This window comes from Callospermophilus lateralis, chromosome 2 (assembly GCF_048772815.1).
Source record: "Callospermophilus lateralis isolate mCalLat2 chromosome 2, mCalLat2.hap1, whole genome shotgun sequence".
In the NCBI taxonomy this organism is placed as follows: Eukaryota; Metazoa; Chordata; class Mammalia; order Rodentia; family Sciuridae; genus Callospermophilus; species Callospermophilus lateralis.
Genome location: NC_135306.1, coordinates 23,600,344 through 23,621,364, shown reverse-complemented (window position 1 = coordinate 23,621,364; position 21,021 = coordinate 23,600,344). Strand labels below are relative to the sequence as shown.

The 21,021-nt window shown below is 49.7% G+C and overlaps 1 protein-coding gene across 4 annotated transcripts in view; it reads right to left on the bottom strand.

The window, feature by feature from the left end:
* The window catches only part of Ptpn3 (protein tyrosine phosphatase non-receptor type 3), a 108,230-nt gene that overhangs the window by 61,199 nt on the left and 26,010 nt on the right, over positions 1–21,021 (bottom strand). For 2 of the 4 annotated variants that reach the window (XM_076845699.2, XM_076845700.2), the window contains exons 2-7: positions 16,674–16,828; positions 10,769–10,876; positions 10,652–10,694; positions 8,423–8,501; positions 3,584–3,628; positions 145–197 (exon numbers count right to left, since the gene is read on the bottom strand). In XM_076845699.2, coding sequence (XP_076701814.1) covers positions 145–197; positions 3,584–3,628; positions 8,423–8,501; positions 10,652–10,694; positions 10,769–10,876; positions 16,674–16,811 — 466 coding nt within the window. In that variant the 5' untranslated portion in view covers positions 16,812–16,828. Of the gene's footprint in view, positions 1–144; positions 198–3,583; positions 3,629–8,422; positions 8,502–10,651; positions 10,695–10,768; positions 10,877–11,384; positions 11,458–13,414; positions 13,452–16,673; positions 16,829–21,021 lie in introns of those variants that run through there. The other 2 variants (XM_076845701.2, XM_076845702.2) reach the window with 2 other exon arrangements.

The following is a 21,021-nucleotide window of genomic DNA, read 5'->3' as shown; positions in this document are numbered from 1 at the left end:
GGTACGAGTGGGACTATCTGGACAGCCAGAGATATATTGTCCCTGGGGAAGAGGGACTTGGTCACAGAGGAGGAGCTGGTGGCTTTCTCCATATACTGCTCAGAGCAATCTGTCCCTCCATGCCACACTCCCTTGGTGACTTACATTGTACTGCATAGGATGCAAGAACCACTGCGGAGTTCAGAGGGCAGGTCAACCTGTCAGAAGAAAAACGTCTTAGCAAGATCACACGGTCCGGGGCGGGGCCCCAAATGCTCATAGGTCTTTCTTTTCTTGTATTAACCACAGAGGACAGCATGACTCACAACAGAGACAACTTTATGATACATTTAATCGCTCTTTGAGATTGATTGTAACACACTAAGGATTTTTTTTTTTTTTTAAATAAAAAGAACTTTTTGTGTTTAAAATAACTAATACCACAGGTACCAGGAAGCTAGACAGAGTTCTGACACTGGCCATCAGGTTGGCTGGTCAGGTTCATGTCTGAGAGGAAGGGAGGGGAACGTGAACTCTTACATCAGTGGGCAACCTTCAAATCTTTCTAGTAAAGATGCGACACTTTTGGTAGGGCTCTCCGACTGAATTCCTGGGTTCTAGAGACTGTGATTCTTGACTATCCCCTTTCTCACATCCTCTTAGAAGGGAAAAGTGAAAAAGCATTTTGCATTTTAACACTTGCAATTCCCTAATTAATTAATTGGCTGTAATGACTTCAGGTTCCTGTATATATTTGCCCTCCTGAAGATCTATAAGGTTCCATGATCCGTCTGCCTGTCTTCTGCCATCTCCTAGAAATCCAGACTTGGGGTGGACTTGTTCTCATTTTCTTCAGAACTCACTTGTCCCCCCAAATGCCCTCCTTTAACCAGTGACTCCACCTGTCGGTCACAGTTGGAGCCCTGACTGCTCCTTTCCTCCATTCACCTTTGGCTCCATGATCTGTCGCCCTGGGAGCTCTGCCAGCAGACGTGGGGCACAGCTGGATGGGAGCACAGGCTGGGAAAGTGCGAGGTGGAAGGGATCTGATAAAGGGAGGCAACCCCAACGGCAACACCGAGAGGCACCGAGATTTTAAAAGCATTTTCCCAGCAACGCAGTGGGAAGCGGAGAAAACATGCAGTTTCCATGGCAGCTTATTAAGTTCCCAAGAGGTGAAACATCCCGCCCTCTGACTGATCTGCTGGGCCCTCCGGGGGTCCCCCTTCCATCCACTGCACCTTGTGCTGATCCCCAGGCTGCTTACAAAGGCAGCATTCCCTAGCAGAGAGGCCTCCACCTCCCCTCAAGCCACTCTGGCTTCCTGCTGGCACTTGTGAGCGTCTCTCCAAGTCCAAGCCCACGTGCACGTCCCAGGGACGCTCACTGTCCAGTCAGTCACCTGGAGATGCAAAAGGCGGAGGGAGAGCAGGCAGTACGTGACAAGCATCAGCCATTCGCTCTCCTCCCAAGAAGGGCCTCGCTGCCATCCAGCCAGCGTCCTTGCTAGAGGAAGAGCAGGTGAATGGGACCTGGGGGACACCTGAGGAGGAAGCTAAGGAGATTCAGTCTGGGTGGAAGCAACAATTTTACAAAGTCACAAGGAAGGACGTTTTCAAAAAGTGGTGTCCGAAACCTACACTGAAGAACACCAAGGGCACTACTCTCGGCCTCGGCTTGTTCCTAGGTGTGTTTCTTTCTGTCAGGTCCAGGGGAGCGGGGATGTCCATCTTCACTCTGCTGAGCGAAGAGCGTGGACTGGTCACCCCTCTAGGCAGGAAGGAGCTGAAGGCCGCAGTGCTGCCTGCTCACAGTTCAGACCCCATTAGGGGATCTGAGGTCCCAAGAAATGCCCACTGCCAAGCCTACACCCTGGCCAAACAGCCTGATTCACACCTGAGAAGCAGGTGTGACAGCAGAGAAGAGGGGTGAGGGCCTGCTGATGAGGAAAGCCAGGGATCTAGGCCAGATGTGCTCCTCAACAGACGCCTACTGACTCACACAGGAAGACAAAGGGATGTTTTGCTGGGAGAAGGCAAGAGGAGGACAAGCACTGCCCAGCACCTGTGAGTGAGTGAGAGCCGCAGAGGAGGCAGCCCTGGTCTTATCTAACTGCATAGTTCAGGACCTGAGAGCAGAACGGGTCTCGGTGGCCGTAGAGGAAGCCTGGGCCCCAGGAGAGGAGTTATCTTAAAACGTTCTGCCTCTCAGAAGGGTGACATCCCCACCACTGGAGTGACCAAGCAGGTGCCCCAAGGCCACAGTTTGTGCCGGCAAGGGAATGTGCTCCTACCTCGGGGAAAAAACCGGCCATGTCACCAGGGTTCTGCATTCTGTGACCGATACGCAGTCCACAGGTCTGGCTGTCCTCTCCCCAAGGAGGCTCCTGGCCCTCCAATCTCCCCGCCACCCCCAGACCTCTGCCTGGCAGGTCTGTAATGCTTCCCCCCGGGAATGTCCACTGTCCTCCATCTAGACTGAACCCTGGCTTCCTCCATCTTCTCTTGTGTGCAGTGACATGATTGTTGTAGGTGTGGTTCTTGCCACATTCCTCCTGCTTTTAAAAACCTTCGACTGCTCTCCTCTGCCTGGTGGATGCGAGATGCATGCCCATGTTTGACATGAAGAGTCCTCTCTGTTCTCCCGCATGCTGCTGATGGGTGGTTTCTAGCTCGGACTATGTGTATGTGTGAGTGTGTGTGTGTGCGTGTGTGTGTGTGTGGGGGGGTGATGCTTCTTGCTGCCCAGGGAAATCTGACTCCTCACTTCTCTACTCTCCCAACTCTGGCTCACCCCAGCAATCCACAAAGACTTTTCCAGCCGGCACCAGTAGAAGGAGCTCCTCAACGCCTATGACAACTGTGGTCTCCACTGCCAACGCTGGTCCTCATTGCTTCATGGGCTCCTGTCTTGTTCCCCCAACCAGACTGCCAGCTGTCTGTGGTACAGCATGCTGGTGGCCTCTGATGACCCTTCTCTGCAGGAATAAGCTAACAGGTGGAGGGGGGGGGGTGTTTCTACTAATTTACCTGCTGCAGTTTCTTTTATGAGTCAAGAAAATACTAAGGATTTGGAAGCAGTGGCTCCGGGACCACTTGCTTGGAATTCCATCCCCCTTTTCTGGGCTTATCTCGGAGAGCTTCCAGTCATTTAGATGGTCTGGATACACAAGAAGTGCTGAATCACAGGCAGATGCTCATGTCTTTTAAGCAAAAGCCTTCCCAGTGAGAAAATGAATCATCCAAGATACCAGGGGCTGGAAGAGGACCTAAATTGGGCCTGATCTGCCTTCCTGAATGAAGCCCATATTATATTCTGGGTCTCTCCCTCCCATTAAGATTTCTCAGGTCTTTACCAGAAAGATAACTGCACCTTTGAAATACAGTGGAAATGGCATAAAATGAAGCTTTATCAATCTTTAGCCTCTCTAAGCCAAGACTGAGTTGAAAACAGATGTCCAGAGCCTGATGTCACACAGGATGCTGTTTTCAAAGTCCAGTCATTGTCGAGGTTTAATATTGTTGTCAGAAATACACACTCATTAGATTAAAACCATGAATTTGGCTAGTCCCACAGGAAAAGGAAAATGCAAAATGCTCGTTACCTTCCTTCACAAACATCCATCTTCAGTTGTAAGAAATACAGATGCCTACAAAACAAGGATTTCCATTAATTCATACTCAAACTAAGAGGAGCAAAAAAAGGTTTTTTTTGATGCATCAAGAACAAGACCCGTACATTTGAAAAACAAAATACATAAAAATACATTTTGACGTATTTGAACTGGTAGCAGGTCTAGGACATCAGGAGCTACTCTGCATATCGTAAAGCTGCCCCAGCGATAAGGACTGCTCATGTCGGTGCCTATGTATGGATGGTGGGGGCCACCCCAGGGAAGGCCGAGCAGGGATATATAAGCAACCTACCAGTGACTGGCTGTTACCACTGGTACTGCTACAGGAAGTGCCCCCTCCCTCAGCCTGGTACTTCCCAACCAGGCCCTGGGACCCACAGCGTTCTCCACAAGCAGCCCCCGCACGCTGACGGGGCCACTGTTCCCAACACCGAGCCAGCATTCGCACACCCACGTTCCCTCTGCATGAAGCTGCTAAGAGGAGGAGGGTCTACGAAGACACCGCCTTGGCTCGGGTGCAAACACCCAGCTGGGCCTTTTCCTGTGTCCCGGGAACTGTGGGTGCTGGAGCAAAAGCATAAACATGGGTAAAGGAGAAGGTGCCAGCACCTCCGCGCTGCGCCCTGCGCTCCTCTGTGTGCCACCCATAGACTCAACCTCAAAAGCCTGAACCTGTTTTTGCTGACAAGTTGTCACAAGCCCCTCAGCCCATGAGTCTGTGCCACTGTCACAGATGGAAGCAGGGAGGTCCAGAGCAGCGCGGGGCAGGCCAGGCAGTACCCTGGAGACACTTATATTTAGGGATGCGCCACACATGTGACTCTTGGCTGCCAGCTCCCACTCTTTTTTAAAACCCAGATTCAAATGGGATAGACATTCCAGGGTCTGGCCAAGACGACAAAAGGGAAACCTTGAAATCTAATATAGTCAGGGCAGAAGGGCTGAGGGGCAGGACAAAGAGCATTCTGGCACAGTTAGCCACTCACTCTCATATTCCTTGGGTTTGATAAAAGGTCAAGGGACTGGCTTTTTGAGATGCGAATGCTTCAAACGGTATCACAGCCTCATAGCCGCACAGTTCTGAGCTGTGTGCCTGGACTCTAACCATCCCCTCGTTTCAGCCTCCTCAAGGTGCCGTCCGTAGGTGCCATCACCTCTACCATTACTGCGGATAGGGAAACTGAAGCTCAGATAAGGCACTCAGGTCGGCTAGGGCTTATTTTGATCTAGAAACTCATGAGAAAAATCTCAATACGCAACAAATCTGTTGTGTGTTTAAAGACAGACAGGCTTAGGGTCTATGTCATAACTGACGTTACTACTTTGATTATAATTATCATCACTCCCCATAACGGGTGGAGCACCTGGCATTCAGAGACGGCGGCACTGGGCACATGCCGATCATGCCTTACTGGACTCCCTAACTTTCCCACCTAGGAGAACAGGATCAGTCCTTTCTAGTCTGTTTCTATGTTTATCCAAGCTGACATTCAACCAGAATTAAGTGTTCTCTCTTCCTACAGGGCTCCTCTGAGAGAAAAAGAAAGGGAGCGGAGAGAGTTAGAGACAGTCCCCGGGTCAAGTTGGGCTTGTGCTGAAGAGCCCAGCGGGTCACTGTGCTTTTCTAGGGATATAAACAAGAACACGACCATGAGATCGCCATACACCAGATGCCACTTTATCCTAGGCTGAGCGAAGTTTGTGAGTCAACCCTATAACATCACACGTGAAGAAACTAAAATCAGGAGCTGCAACCCAAACTTAGGTGATTCCATAGGGATCATGAAAAGGAGCTTAAATTTTAGAGATTGACAGTAAGTGAAGTTGTTTAGAACGATCTAAATTTATCAGAAACAGCAGTTGTGGAGGCTCATAATAAAAAAGACATTGGTTTAGCAACAAGAATAAAGGAAAGTTATTTACAAGATAAACTCAGCATGCCTAAATCTGGAAATGTAATGACCCCTATTGAAGCAAATCCCATCCATGACCTCAATTTCTGAAAAAAAGCACTGAATTTCTCCTTAAAAAGAAACAAAACCTACAAATACTCTCTCTATTCTCCTCTGACTCTTGGGAACCAAATTTTCTTAAAAGGGCCCTCAATTTTGGATAAGCTTCAAAGCTCAAGCCCGATAAGATACTATATACCCGGAAACAGGTCAAACCTTTCATGTCAATTTTTAAAAAGCGTGTGAATTAATGGTGGAATCCTGACCCAGCATAAGACAACTCTTCAGTCTTAGCTGCCCACCAGCTCTAGAGGAGCCACAGGGATGGCGGCCGCCATGTCTTCTGCCACACTGAGAAACCTGGTGCCCGCGCCCCAGGAAGTAGTAGCTACGTTCTGCTGCACACAGCAGGGAACACTCACCTCTCGGTGGGGAGTGGGCCGTCAGATGTGAACTGGAGAACTTTAAGAGACAGGGACAAACTAATTCTTACCTGGGACTTGGGGAAGGACAAGTGTTAACCTATTGCTCGTCTGGCGCTGAAGTCTGCCTCTCTGGAGCCCCCACTCGCACCGCACCGGGCCGTAACTCCTAACCAGCACATCCCACTTCCCTCTTCCTATAACTCCTCCAGGGAGAGCTGACAGCAGCTTCACTTTTCCCTGAGCCTTCTCTCCACCCAAACACCTGCCCCTCCAGAGATGGGAGTGCTCAGCAGGCAGCCTCTCAGACGCAGGAGAGCAGCAAGCTTCTTTCCCACAGGGTCCCAGGTGAACAGCCAATGACCTCGAGGGTCCTGGAGAGGTACTCCTGGGTCAGCCAGCCCTGGAGATCCTGCCCTCCGCTTCTGTCACTGGAGAATTCTACCATGCCAGCAGGTGCCACAAATCTGGGGCCCCAGCGCCACAGGGAGAAGCAAGGGGATAGTGAGAATCACCAGTTTGGGCAGAACTGTCCACACCTGGGACCAGAGCCCATCAGCTCATGGTAAACCCAATTTAGTGGGTCAAATGTACTTTGAATTTGTGAGTGTGTATGTGTGGTGCTGAGAATTAAACCCAGGGCCTTGTGCATGGGAGGCAAACACTCTACCAACTGAGCTATATCCCCAGCCCTTTGAATTGGTTTTATAGAACTTTTACTTCAGCAGTTCGTATGTGTGTGTACTGCATTACAACACTCGACACAGGAAACGTACCTAATGGGATTATGCATAGCTACGTGTAGACATAAACGTAATCACACACCTGTGACACACAGTGTAAATAACATATAGCCCCCACACACATATGTACACACACATGATTATTCAATGTCATTTTTTTTTTTTTTTTTTAGCTGGGACCTCACCGTATTTCCTCAGCTGGTCTGTAATTTCTAAACCCAAGTGATCCTCCTGCTTCAGCCTCCCATTGGCTGGAACTATAGGTACATGTCCTTAGACCCAACTCTTCCTCTCATTGTCAAGTGTCCCTCAAACAAAATCTGTTGTTTAGTATTGGTCTGGGGAGGCCTTGGTAGGGTCATGTGGGACACTTCTCATAGACAGTGTCACCAGTGTTGTGTTGATCAGCTTATGAGCTGAGTGGCTCTGCCTCAGCAGGTTGGCCAGGGTGAGAGCTGTGGAAGGAGGACCCCAAGCAGGGTACACTTCCTCGCCATGACCCAGGGAGTCACGCTGAACCCCGCCCTGCACACAGGCTTAAAATTTAACAGAACAGCAAAAAACCGAATTCCCAGTGTCTGCTACTGTGGAGGGAAGGGGTACACAAAGAGGCAAGAGAGTAGTAGACTGACACTTATCCGGTAAACATATTAAAAGCTAAAATGTGATTGTGTGATCGCCATTAAAAAGAAAATGGGGCTGGGGTTGTGGCTCAGCGGTAGAGCGCTCGCCTAGCATATATGAGGCATGGGGTTCGATCCTCAGCACCACATAAAAAATAATAAATAAATAAAATAAAGGTATTGTGTCCATCTACAACTAAAAAATAAAATGTTAAAAGGAAATGAAGAAAGGGAAAATGAGACTGCCCTCAGTCAGTGCCACCTCAGGGGGATGGTCTCGCGGCCACCGTGAGCCTCTACCTGCTGAAGCAGTTTTTCTCCCTAAGAACAGTAAATGGACGGGTAATAAAGGGGCTGATGCTGCCACGGAGCGGGTGGGGTGGAGTGTTGGCACAGCCCACGCTCTGACAGCAGCAGCTTTCCTGCGCTGCCCACCCCCATTCTAAATGCCCTGTTCCCCACCCAGAAATCCCACCTGCCAGCACAACCAGAGCCAGCACAGACTCCAGCCCTGGGGGGTAAACAGCTCCCACCAAGGCCTCCTTCCTTATCTGGTTCCCAAGCTTCCTGCACCTGCTGGTTCAGTGACAGACAGGCTGAATCCAGCCTGTTCCCCTCCCAGACCCTGCAAACTGGGACCTGATCAAAACATCTGATTACAGCAGTGTCTTGTCATCCTCCAGGGCCTGGATTCCTGTTCTTCAGAGATATTGTGCTATGTGACCTGCGGACAATTGTTCTACACATTTGTCTCCCAAACCCAGCATGCATCAGTGGACAGGCTTTCCATTGTCCACTGATGAGAGGCCAGAGAGGGGGAGGGGGAGGGAGGAGGGAGAGGGAGGAGGGGGAAGCAGTGTGATGGAAATGGCACCAAACCAGGTGAGAGGAAGAGGCCCACAGTGGAAAACTAATTCATCAATCAAAATTTCAATATATGTACCCCAAACTCTAATTGCAATCATAATTGATGATGCAGTTATACCCAAATGAAGTCATCTGACCATTACCATAAAATGAAGAATACATTTTATACACTAAGTAGAAAACTTTAAGAAAATGTTATTACCTGGTTTGTTCTTGCTGCAGTGTGTTGGGATCAGGTATAAAAAATCTTACTCGAAAATGCAGGGTACAGGGGAAACCTCCTACAACATTTTTCAAAAACATATTAAATTCCCCCTTTAAAAAAAGTCAATGCATACAAGTTACTACTCTTTCCATAAACTTAACCACAGTTTTAAGCTCAACCATAGTTTTTCCATTATAAGAGGACTAATTTCCAATAAGGAGTGCATAAATTAACTGTTTCAGAAAATTCCCCAGTCTACAAAACATGAAGCCTTCATACAACACAGAGGCTGAACACTGATGCAGCAGAGGCTGTGGCAGTGCTAACATCAATCCCGTTTAACTTAGGCTGTGTTCACACAATGCACTCGGTTATCTCTACCAGGAATTCTTAAGATCTTTAAATCAGTTCACAAAGTACTAGCTTACATTAATACAGTGATGAAACATTTTCATGTACATTCCAGATGTAAACACCGTTATGACTGTGAGTAGGCTAAGCTGCTACTGATAGATGACCCCATTTTACAGATAAGCCAACCGGCTTAGAAATGTGACTTGCCTTAGGTCACACAGCTAGTGAGAAACCCAGAATTGGAGCACTGAGTTTTGTGACTGCTATTCCACATTTCAAAGTCATTTTTATACTGGAAAACATTTCATGCTTTCAATGCAACGTGGATTAAAATGATTAATATGTAGTGAGTATAACACAAAGCACATATTCAAATATGACTGTGCATCAACACCAGTCAGTTCACTTGTGTGGATAAAATTAGTCCATTTCTTCTGATTGACATGGCAACAGAAGATAAGACAGTGTTGCTAAGATCCCAACATCTTCTTGTCAACTTCGCCCTCCCTCTGCACTTGGTGAACATGCTCTGCTCTGGTCCCGTCTCTGTGCTCAGCACTGTTTGCTCTGAAGTCAAGTGACTTTCTTGTCCTCCTCTGCACACCCAAGGCCTCCTAGCTTAGTACATCACAGAACTCTTTCTCCTCTTGTCTCTTTCCACACGTGGCTGTGAGATACTTGGGGTGGGGTCCAAATCTGCTTTGGGCTGGATTTCCACCACTTAGCCCAGTGCCTTACCGCAGTCTGCTCGCTCAAGAATGAGTCAGTGAGAAAACCAATGACAGCCTGTGTCCTGCCTCGTGTGTGCTCATTCCCATGAATTCCAACAGTGGCCTGGCTCCCTTGGGTGCTCCTGAACACTAAGCTCACGATCACAGGAGAGAAGAACTGAGGTGGCTCCAGGAGAGGGCAGCTTTAGGGTCAGAGCCACGACCACTTCCGTCTGCTCTTCCCACCTGGGGCCTGGGGCAGGCGGAGAGGGCGTTATGTGTATGTACACTTGTGTGCACAAGTTAACCTGCCCAATACCCCGCAGCCACTCACTGCCCACCTCCTGTCTGTCAGGCACCAGGAGCAATGTGGGGAGGAATGCAGCAAGGATCCATGGTTCTGAGAGGAAGCCAAGGGCACAAGACCATGAGACGAGGGCGAGAGTGTGCAGCCGTGAAGCAGGCAGTGCAACGGGAAGGGAAGACAGGGGTCCTGGCTTCTGGTAGGAGGAGATGGGGTCTGGAAGCCTTGACACAGAGCAGGAGTTAGACACAGGACAAGGGCATCCATTCCTGGGGGAGGGAACAGATTGAGGGAAGGCACTGCACACTGGCCAGGTCTGTCTGGGGTCTGAGGGGCCCTGATGGGAAAATGACAGTATGGTGGGAAACCAGGCTCAGAACAGATCAAGGCAGTGTGGGTGAGGCGTGGCTGGGAGCTACCTGGGAGCTGACCTACAGCACGCGGAGCCACTCGTGGTGGGAACGCCGTATTGTGAAAGGATTGATCTTTTACGCCTGAGACATTATCTACCCAGGGCTCAGCTTCCAGGAACTGTAACTGTGATGGTGGAACGTAAAAGGGTTGGTCTGTGTCTGTCTTTCCCACCCGGCTCTCACCCTGGGCCGAGAAAGGCCTTCCTTCTTCCCCTGAGATACCTACTCTGGTCTGTCCCCTCCTCGCCCACAGCTGGCTGAGCACCCTGAGGCTGATCTGCGAGCCCGTCTGCTAACTCAGAAGTCGGATGGGGAGCAGGCAGCTCACCCCTGTCTCCCGAGTCCCCTGGCATCTGGGTAGCAGGTGTGACAGGCATCCTGCTGACTGGAAGAAACAAGTCCCCACACACCAAATGTTGGACTGAAAAGAAAAGATCACACCAACCTTTCAACTGCTTCCTGATGGGTTTGCTTGACTCAAGCCATCTCTGTTGGTAAGAAAACACAAGCTATAAAACCAACCTGGGCAGGAGCTCAGCACATGTTACAGGCTGGCACTTACGGGGGAGTCCACCGAGTCGCCGCCATGCTGCAAACCAAAATACTCCTTTTCAGTCACGCCCAGGTGGGTGTACGCCATGTCCAGCAGCGACTGGCCAGTGTCTTGTTTCTAGGAGGAAAATAAATAAATAAATAAATAAAAATAGAATGGAAAAAATCTGAAAGCAAGTTAAGAACTGGTGGTGACCGCCTCTCCACTGCCCACCAAAGGGAGTGGATACAGCCAGAGACTTGACACACGTGCGCCTCCCACAGTAACAAAAGCAACCTCAAATTCCAGGTGACAAGGCTGCACAGTGCATTCGGGAGGAGGGCTGAGACCATACTAGGTAAATTCCACGTGAGATGGTATGAGCTGGCTTTCTGAGCTCTCCTTCCCCCGAGCTGAGGCTTCCGGGGGGTGGGGGGCGAACCAGAAAACCCACACACTATGACCACAGCAACCTCACCGTGACCTGACCAAGCATCACCCGCCACGAACACCAATCCAGGGTCAGCTTCTGCTGGCTCCTCGGGACGCCAGTGGCTCCTGCCCCTGCAGGGACCCAGGAGTGTGCGCCCGGGGGAGGAAAACTCTTGACCAGCTGCTAAAAATACTTGAATGCCACTGGAAATACCCTCAGAGTGAGCTGGCCCGTGTCGCCCTGTGGGATTATCTGCCTCGCTGAGGAGCCGGCAGGATGTTCAGCCACGCTTCACTCCACAGCGGGACGGCACCGCTTCACCACACGGTGTTTACAGAAAGGCGCGTGTGAGCACGGGACAGAGCCAGGGTCAGCGTCCCTCTCCTGCTGGCCGTGGAAGCAGCGGCTGTTACATGAGTACATGAGTACGCTGAACCCAAGGGGACGGTACAAACGGTCAGCTCCCCCTGGGGACAAACAGAAGCAACCCCTGATATCAGGGTTTGCAAGGGCCAAGAACGGCACACACTTCTAGGTAGGCAAGCACTTGAGACCTAGGCTGGGTCTCCAGGCACAGCGAAGGCACGGTAGAAGGGCGGGTGGGGTGGGGCATGGCTGCAAAAATAGCCAGGCATGTTCGGGAAATCACAAATTCTATTTTAACAGGCAGGTTTCTCAGGAATCCTTTGAACCAAAACATTTAATATGGGGACAACGTGAGTCAGAAACGGACAGGGCACAGACGCGGCAGGAGCAGCTCTTCTTTTGAGTGCCTGACAACAGATAATGGACTTGGAAATAGGTCGCGGTGACCGGGACCAGGAGAATTCCATGACAGTCAGGCCCTTCCCGCAGCCTCACAGGATCTGTTTGTTCAGCAAGGGGAACTCAAGATACGACCATCTCCCAACACACCTCTGGCCTGTCCTGCCCCCTCGCCCACCCCAAGAGAATCTGGGTGGGTGCGGGAAGAAGGATCAGGCCCCACACCCCAAGTCCTGAGACACTCACCCTCCAAGCTGTGGGGGGCTCTCCTAACCCTAACCCAATCCCCGAGTTTACAACTGTGAGGATATTTCCACAAAACTGACACAGGCTCATTAAAGTAGGTTGAAAATCATTATCGAGGGCTTCAATGCCCTTATATATGTACATGAAATATATACAAATAGGTAGAGACATTTTTTCAAACACTGTTATCATTCACCTATTACTTTTCTCAGAGGAACAGAACTCTAAAAGCAGTATCAGCTGGGCACAACGGCACACGCCAGTTACAGTAATCCCAGTTACTCGGGAGGCTGAGGTAGGGGGATCACAAGTTCAAGATCAGCCTGGGCAACTAAGTAAGACCCTGCCACAAAATAAAATATAAAACAGTGCTAGGGATGCCGCTCAGTGGTGGGTCACTTGCCTAGCACATGTAAAACCCTGGGTTTTATGCCTTGTAGAACAGGAAAAAATTGAAAAAATAAATAAAAACATGGTATTTATTTCAAAAGTTACCCTAAGTGGTAAACTTGTTATTCAGTTTAAGTTTTAATAGGCGTCCCACATTTGGGACAATGAGACTTAAAAGGTCAGTGCATCAAAGAGCTATCTGCTCCCCTTGCTATTCATTACTTAAATATGACTTCATATTACATTTACCACATATTGCTAACAGCTGTGACTCATTGGAAGTCTACAAGCGGCAGATATAATACCACGTGTACTTTTCACATCTGACCTCCAATATTTGTGGTAATTTTGCAAAACAGCCATCACCAGCCCCCTCCCCAGGGAGCAGCAGAGGCACCGAGGGGCTCCGTGCCCTGCACCGTCACCCCGACTCAGGTCTCACTGACACCAGGGCTCAAGTGCTCCCGCACCACACCTCCAGTGCATGATTCCAGCACACGGGGATCAATTACGTACGATTCACCCAACTCTCGAAAGAAATTGAAATAGAATTAAAGACACATTTCTAATAAGGGCTGGCCTGTCCCCACCACACAAGAGGTCACCTCTTCTGCCCTGGCTCACTGCCAGCAGCCCCCCCCCCCCCCCCCCCCCCCCCCCCCCCGGCCCTGGCTGGGGTTCCCCGAGGGCGCTCCTAGCACAGCGGGTCCAGGGTCCAGGCTAGATTCGGGGGAGACTGCTCACCCAGGGACACCACCTGTCGCGTTCCACGCGACTAAACACTCAGGGTCACTCCAGGGGAACTGGGCTGCACGAAATAACCGCACAAGAGACAGAAATACCTCTTTCTTTGGGGGTTCTGTGATGGCTCCTCTGACCTTAAGGGTCCGCAGAAAGAGAGAGAGCCCATGTGCTGATTCCTTTTATTGAGGAGAAGCCATTCAAATGAGGCAGGGGGTCAGGTTTCAGGGGGCTGAGTCTAGCTTCATGATGTCTGCTGTCAGCAGGTTGAATGACACCTAGGAAGGCCACACCCAAGGGCAGAGCAAGAGAAGGGGACACACAAAGGGCATTTCCAGGGAACATTCTATCCTAGAAGGGCAAGGGGTTGTATTACAAAGGAACAGGCCAGCACAGCTCCACCCATGGGGTTGCGGGAAGGGAAGGCGGGAAGGCACGCCCATGCGCGAAGACACATTTGCGTTTTCTCTATCCTCGAGATCAGGGCTACCGGTTTCTGTTACTTAAGCAACCGGATCCTGGGGTGACCCACAGGGCCACACAGATCAGGAGAGGAAGCAAACCTGGTCCCACACAATGGGAGGGATATTCTGATCCGAAGCCAGGCCCTCGGGCTCCACCAGGTCAGCTCTGGAGCAGGCCACGGCAAGCTCCAGGTGGCGGCAGCAGGAGAACAATTCTGGGCCCCTTCTGAGACCCACAGCCAGCGCCCCAGGCCGGCCCCGGCGTTGCCCGCTCGTCACACGGCTGGTCTCCTTCCTTCCGACAATGCATGTGTACCCGAGTTCCTCAGACACTGCTGCGTGGTCTCTCCTGCCTCCCAAGACGGTCCCCCTCCGCCTCCCGAGTGCTGCCACCTCTACCCCCTTTAAACCTCAGGCCTCAGCCCCGTCTTCTTCCCTCTCACTCCTCAGGTGGTCTCACCCAGCTTCATGGCTGGACCCACTGCCTCCACCTTGGTGAAATCCGCGTTCATAACCCCAGCCTGGCGGGTGCATCTATCCTCATCTCCACGTTTCTATGGAGACAAATAACTGGCCCCTCAAACTTCACATGTCCACAACACAACTGGTCACTTCCATCCCCAAACCTGCCCTTCCCGCAGCCTTCCCATCTCTACAAACTCCAACTCTGTGCTGCCAGAACCCTTGGCGTCACCTGAGGCCTCGCTGGGTCTTTCACACCCCAGATCCCGGCTCTCAGCAAATCCTACTGGCTCCATCTTCAAAGTGTTTCCAGACGTGGATTCCGCTCAGTCACCTCCACAAGCTCACTCTGCCCCCTCACCAGCATCTCTCCCGAGACTGTCCACAGTCCCTCAGCCCTTTCCTTCCCTGGCTACTGGCCACATGGCCTCACAAGTGACACTTGAGCCAGATCATGTCAAGTCTCTATCCAAAGCTACACAGTGTGAAAGCTGGAGCTCCCAGAAGGATTTAGAGGCTCTCCACAATCCCCCACTGCATTCTCACCCCTGTTCTCCCTCTGACCTTATCTCCTGCTACTCTCTGCTTATTCCACTCTAGACACACTGGCGTCTATACTGTTCTACCATCTCACTACCTGGGCCTCAGGAGCCTCAGGGCCTTTGCACTGTTATTCCTTCTTCCTGGAATGTGCTTCCTCCAGACAATCACATTCATCTTACCAGTGAAGCTTCCCAATCATGTCTAAAAGCTGACAGTCCCACCCATCTCCTCCCACTGGGCTGTAAACTTCAAGAGGCAGTGATTGTACTCTATTTTGCTCACTATGATTTTCTCGGTAACCAGAACAAAGGCTGGCCCATAGTTAGTGCTCAGTAAACACTTGCTGAATGGATAAAGGAGTAACCTACTAGCGAACATTCACCGTCTGATCAGGAAGAAGCCATATGGTAGAGGAATACCCTCAACACAAACAGATTTTAACAAGGAAGTCAGACACACATTACACGGTCACCTTGCAGCAAACAGACAACACCTGTGACCTTTTCAGGGCTTCGTATTATTAAAAGGGAAACTCTACATAAGAACCAAAGTAGCTGCTTTCTGGAGGAAACGTGCCAGACCCTGCCAAAAGGGCCTAAAGCATCAGCATATGAGGAGACTGCGTGAGGAGCACCACAGACCCCTGCCCAGGGGGCGGCAGAGGCTTGCCCAGCCCACAGGAGGCCCTGGGTTGGATCCCCAGCACCAAAACAACAACAACCAGGTCGCAGGTGTTTATGTGAACCCCTAATCAGACTTTGGAGACAACTAACTAGACAACTGAACAACTGCTAGACAACTGCTGGATTTTTCCTTTCTTACTACAAAAATATTTCTCACCCTCAAAAGAATGGCTCCTGGACCCTAGGGAGGAGCTGGAGGTCTGGGAGCTGAGGAAGCAGCTAGCGCCTGGAGGACATCAGTTCTCCACTGACCACCTCCATTCTGTGGTCAAGAGACCAAATGCCCACGACCTGAGTCTCATCCCCTCCTGGGCACATGCCCAGGGCCCAGCTCCTGGTGGTGGTCCTTTCCCAGTCTGGGAGAAGACAGAGCACCCATGATGCTGTTAGGCTCCTCTCCTCTTCCCTGCACCAAGGTCCCGGCCCCTGGGGTCACCAGGAGGCAAGCTTGTGGGTGAGTGGGAGCTGCAGGGGCTCTGGGTCCCCAGACTGTTCTCCTGTGTGTCTCTGTTTCACACCTCTCCTCACATACTAGGCCTTCTGGTGGGTTCAAGGTTGGGGTTGACCCCTTTAGGACTGGCCAGAAGATGGGAGAGGCGAAGGTCACCACAGGCAATGGCCAGAGTGGATGGCCAGCGGGGGCTGCTACGGTCCCCGCATTTGACAGCTGCTGGCCTGGAGGGCTGTTCCCAACCCTGGCTCTGCCAAGGGCTAAGTGGGAAAAGCCAGGATCTCCAGGACTCCTGCCACGAGGCTGCCCATCTTAGGACCCACCCATTCACACAGTTAAGGATCACCTGCTGTGTACCCAGCCCGGTGACAGCCAGGACACCCTCCCTGTTTTCCAGGAGCCCACAGTTTAGTAGGTGACACATAATCTAATAATTATAACCATGTTTTAAAAATGCAGTGTGACGTGGGATCCAAGGAGGCACAACTGCTCAGAACCAGCTCTGCTTCAAAAGGTCGGCGGGGACTTCACAGGAGCAGCAGCAGCCAAGACCCCTAGGGTTCACGTCACAAAGGAGAGCGCAACAGCGAGGCATGGGATACGGCTCCAGGAGTATTTCCAGTCCAGTCTCAAGAGACCAGACCTGACATCTCAACTTTCATCTTAAAATCACCTTTTTCTTCATTCTGTAAGTTGAGAGATGAGAACTGTTTCCTTGGAGCACTAATGCAATTGAAAGCAAAGGTGGAGAACTTACGTTAACCTTAAAGGTCTGGACCAAGCCATCTAAAAAGCGTATGCTGCAGACGACTTCCGATCGAGCTTTCTCTTTGGGTAACTCGGAGGTGCGTATGTTATTAATTCTTCCACCCAACGCGCGTAACCGGGAGGTCATAACTATCGTTGAGTAACCTGCAAGGTGAAACACACCGTCAGTGAGTTCATGTGCAAATTACCAGCTACCTGTGAACATCTTAGCCTTCCCAGCCCCTTCACAACTGTTGGCTTATTTTTTTTTTTTTCTTCCTCTTTTTTCTTTATGCTGACTTGGAGAATTTTATTGTTCAACTCTCTCTCAAGTCTTTCTGAGAGGAAGACAAATGTGATTTTCTGAAGCTCGCCTCAGAAGTGTACACTTTGGTCTATGCTGACGTCCACATTGTTGAGGTATCATTTCACAGGTAATGTTTCTATTCTCTTTGGTGGTTTTCAAACTTCTTCTTCTTCTTCTTTTTTTTTTTTTTTTTGATACAATCTTATCTGAGAAACTCACAGGTAAAGAAAAGTGTACACAAACCAGGTTTCCACTTGCATTGATCAAGCAAAATGGACTGCTCAATTATAACCTGCTTGTAGAATTACATGGCTTATTTGTCTGTCTTATTATCTCACAGGTCTATTTCTTCTTCTAATTTCTTCTAGCTTCCCAGGCTTTAGATTTCTTATTTAGGTTTTGCTGTCTTACGTTTTTGTGTAGTCTACCCTCAGGTTTTACAGAAGCAAGTGTGCCCTAAATATGATTTAAAACATGAACAGGTTGACTGATAAATTGGATCGCATTAAAAATGAAAGACTTCTGCTTATTAAAAGGCCACACTTAGAAGAGCAAAAAGACAACCCAGAGGAGAAGATAATTGCAACATACAGATTTATAAAGACTGCATGAAGTGTTCTACAACTCAGTAAGGAAAAAAAAAAAAACACTAGAAAATGGGAAGAAAACATAATCAGGTTTTCAACCACATGATTTGTGAAAGAAATGCAAAATGAAACCACAAAGCCATAGATCCACACACCTGCCCAGAGCCTGCAGGCCACATGACCTCCTAGGAGGCGTGGAGGGGTGGGGGTGGGGTGTCGCTCACGCACTGCTGAGGGGAACATAAATCAGAGCAACTGCTTCAAGAAACTGCTAAGCAATATCTACCACGCCGGACATATCCACATTCTGTGGCAAGACAATCCCAGACCTGGTCCGTTCCCAACAGAAAAATGTACATTTATTCACAAAAAGATACAAGCGAGAATCTCCATAGCAGTCCCACACTGAAAAAATGCCTCTCCCCCACTGAAAAAGACCTAAACGGCCATCCACCACAGAACCCACCAACTGCGGTCTGGTGGTCATACCGGGTACTACCACAAAGCGAGCGACAGACATGAACTACCCCTGCCATCGACGATGAGAAAAGAATTTCTCTAATGTTACCTTGGATAACAGAAGATGGCTGCAGCAGGTCACGGTGTCACTACACTTACATAAAGTTAAACAGGCAAAACCAACCAAGGCGGATCAAAGGCAGAGTGGCAGTCCCTCTGCTCAGAGTGCCAAAGTGCTCCCAAGGAGCCTTCTGGTGCTTTCCACGGCCTGTCTGGGTGCGCATGCTAACATGCTCCTGTTCTCACTCTGAAAATCCATCACATTCGTGATTCGGACATTTTTCTGCATGTAAGTTTGCTATGCTTTGAATACAGTGTGTGTGCCCCGGGGCTCCACTGCGATTGAGGGGTTGGCCCCCAGGTGGCGCTGCTGGGAGTCAGTGGAACCTTGGAAGGTGGGGTCTGGCCGGAGGTCCCTAGATCACTGGGAGTGTGAGGTCTTTCTTATGAGACCCCTTTGGTAGCCTTCGCAAGAGGGCTGTTATTAAAGGAACAGGCCTGATGCTGTCGGTCCCCTCCCTCTGCTTCTGGTTTGAGATGCAACCCTCGCTCCCCCACAGAGTCCCGCCACTGCCACCCCAAGGCTGTGATGCAGCAAACAACTGAGTCAGTGTTACCGCCATGCCCCTGAACCTCCAAAGCTGAGTTAAATAAACCTTTTCTTTTCATTTGTAGACTGTGTTGGGTATTTTAATATAGTGAGGAAACACTAGTACAACATTATATTTAATAATAAATTTTTAAAAACAACAGCAGCCCAGTGCAGAGGGGCATGCCCTGAATCCCAGGAACAGAGAAGATGTAGATCTGTCAGGATTAGGGGGAACAGCAAACACAGATGAGGGTCTTAAGGGCAAGGAAATCCTTTCTTAATCCCCTATAAACCTCCTCTACTGAGCTGGGCCTTTGCATGTGCTGCCCCTTGTTTGAGATGCAAGTCCTGTCTGCACGACTTGCTTTCTCTTCAGTTCTCATTCGAATTTCACACTTACTATTCAGTGAGTATTTAACAGTTGCTTCTCCCATTAGGCACTGAGCTCCACAAAGGCAGGAATCAGGTCTGGGTTTGCTGACTGTATAACACTTAGCTCTGGGAGGCAGTCAGTCAGTATCTGAATGGATAGAAAATGAAATGAAGAATCAAACAGAACACAAAGCCACGATTTCCAGTCTGGAACAAGAGCAGTACAGCTGAGAGACAAACGTGGATGGGAGGGAGCAGGAGACAGGATGGGATGAGAGAGAGGGTGGAGGGGAGACGCCCCGCGGACCAGTGCGTCCCAATGCCACGTGCACACAGAGGTCCTTGGGAACTGATGAAAATGCAGACTCGGGTGCCAGCAGTCCTCAGTCTCCCAGGTGATGCCCAAGATACGCATCCACCGTTTGCCCTAAAAGAAGCAAGTCCAAGATAAATGGAAAATCAGCACTAAATGTCAGGGCAGAGACTGAGGTTTGGGAAACTAGCAAAGGTTGTTAAACTAACTCGGCTCTGGAAGGGATGAGGACAAAGCAGAGTGCGGGCCTGAGAATGAGGCTTCAGAGACCTACAGATACAGCCTGGTGCAGAAAGAGAAAATTCAAAGAACGTGACAACTGTGTAGAAGGTACATGCAGGAAGACAAGGTCTCTTATCAACGTATTTGAGAAGCTCCAGGTAAACCAACATTCTTCTGTAGACAGTGACAGGAAATCTCAAATATTAATAAAAAAATAATTCCTGGGACCTGCAGTGCAGAGAAACATATTCAATCACTTATAAAATTCCACCCACCCCAACACCTCCACCTTGCCCTTTTCATTGAAAATGTCATCAGAAGCAGGGATGCATGTTCTGAGTAATACAAAAAGTTACCAAAAGACAACAAATGTGTTCCATAATGCTTTAACCCACATTGAATTTAAAATGTCAGTTTTGTTGCTTGGCTCTTGTCTAAGAATCTCAGGCGGGTTACAATAATAAACAAAATAAAATAAAAGATACAATAGAATCATTCCAAGTGTGGTTTTGGTGGGAGGTGTACATCAGCATCACCTGGGGAGCTTTCAAAAATGACTCCTGTCCTGGCCCCGCCCCAGGGTGATTCAGCACGCTGGGGTATGGCACACAATGGCATTCCCTTTGGGAGGCCCTCCAACAAAGGGCCAGGCAGTGGAGGGACAGTGTCTGGACGGCTGGGGTGGGAACAGAGGCTGGATGGCCTAGGCCACTCACTGTGGGGCGTGTGAAGAAGCTGGGGGGCAGTTCTGCAGAGCAGCACCTTAAGCAGAGCTGATCACACAGTGGCCTGGACAAGAAACCTACAGTGACTTCAAACAGGAGCTTGCAATGAAAGTCACGTGGGCATGGACTTGCAAACTGCTCCTCACAGTGATGCCAGCATCGGGTCCGACCCCGACCTGTGGCACCTGTGAATTTAACCATGGCTAAGGATGGCTCCCAGCATGGCCACTCAGCCAGTGGACCAAATAAAGGAGACCAGTAACCAGAGGAGACAGGGTTTTCCCTCCCTGTATCCACTTCTGACTGTCACATGGGCTTGGAATCTAAGGACCAAGTCATAGAAAGGTATTTTATGAAAGTTGCAAAAATGTTCTTCCTACAATTGTTCCTAAAGGGAACTTGACAAGAGTGTGCCTGATGTTGAACGACCACATAATCGAGCCACGTGATGTTTTCAGATTGTCTTGAAAGTGTATCTTAAACACTCTAATGGGGACAATGGATGCTGACTAATTGTCCTGTTTCCTGTACCACAGCAATTGGGGAACTCAGGGTTTCTATGGCTTCCTTTATAAGCCTCTTAATTCTCAACACAGCCACAACTCAAACAGGAACACACTGGCCTCTGTGACCACAAATGATCACAGCCACAGCTGAAGCCACTTAGAACATGGACGCCAAGCCTATTCTTTGCATAATTAAAAAAAAAAAAATCAAACAG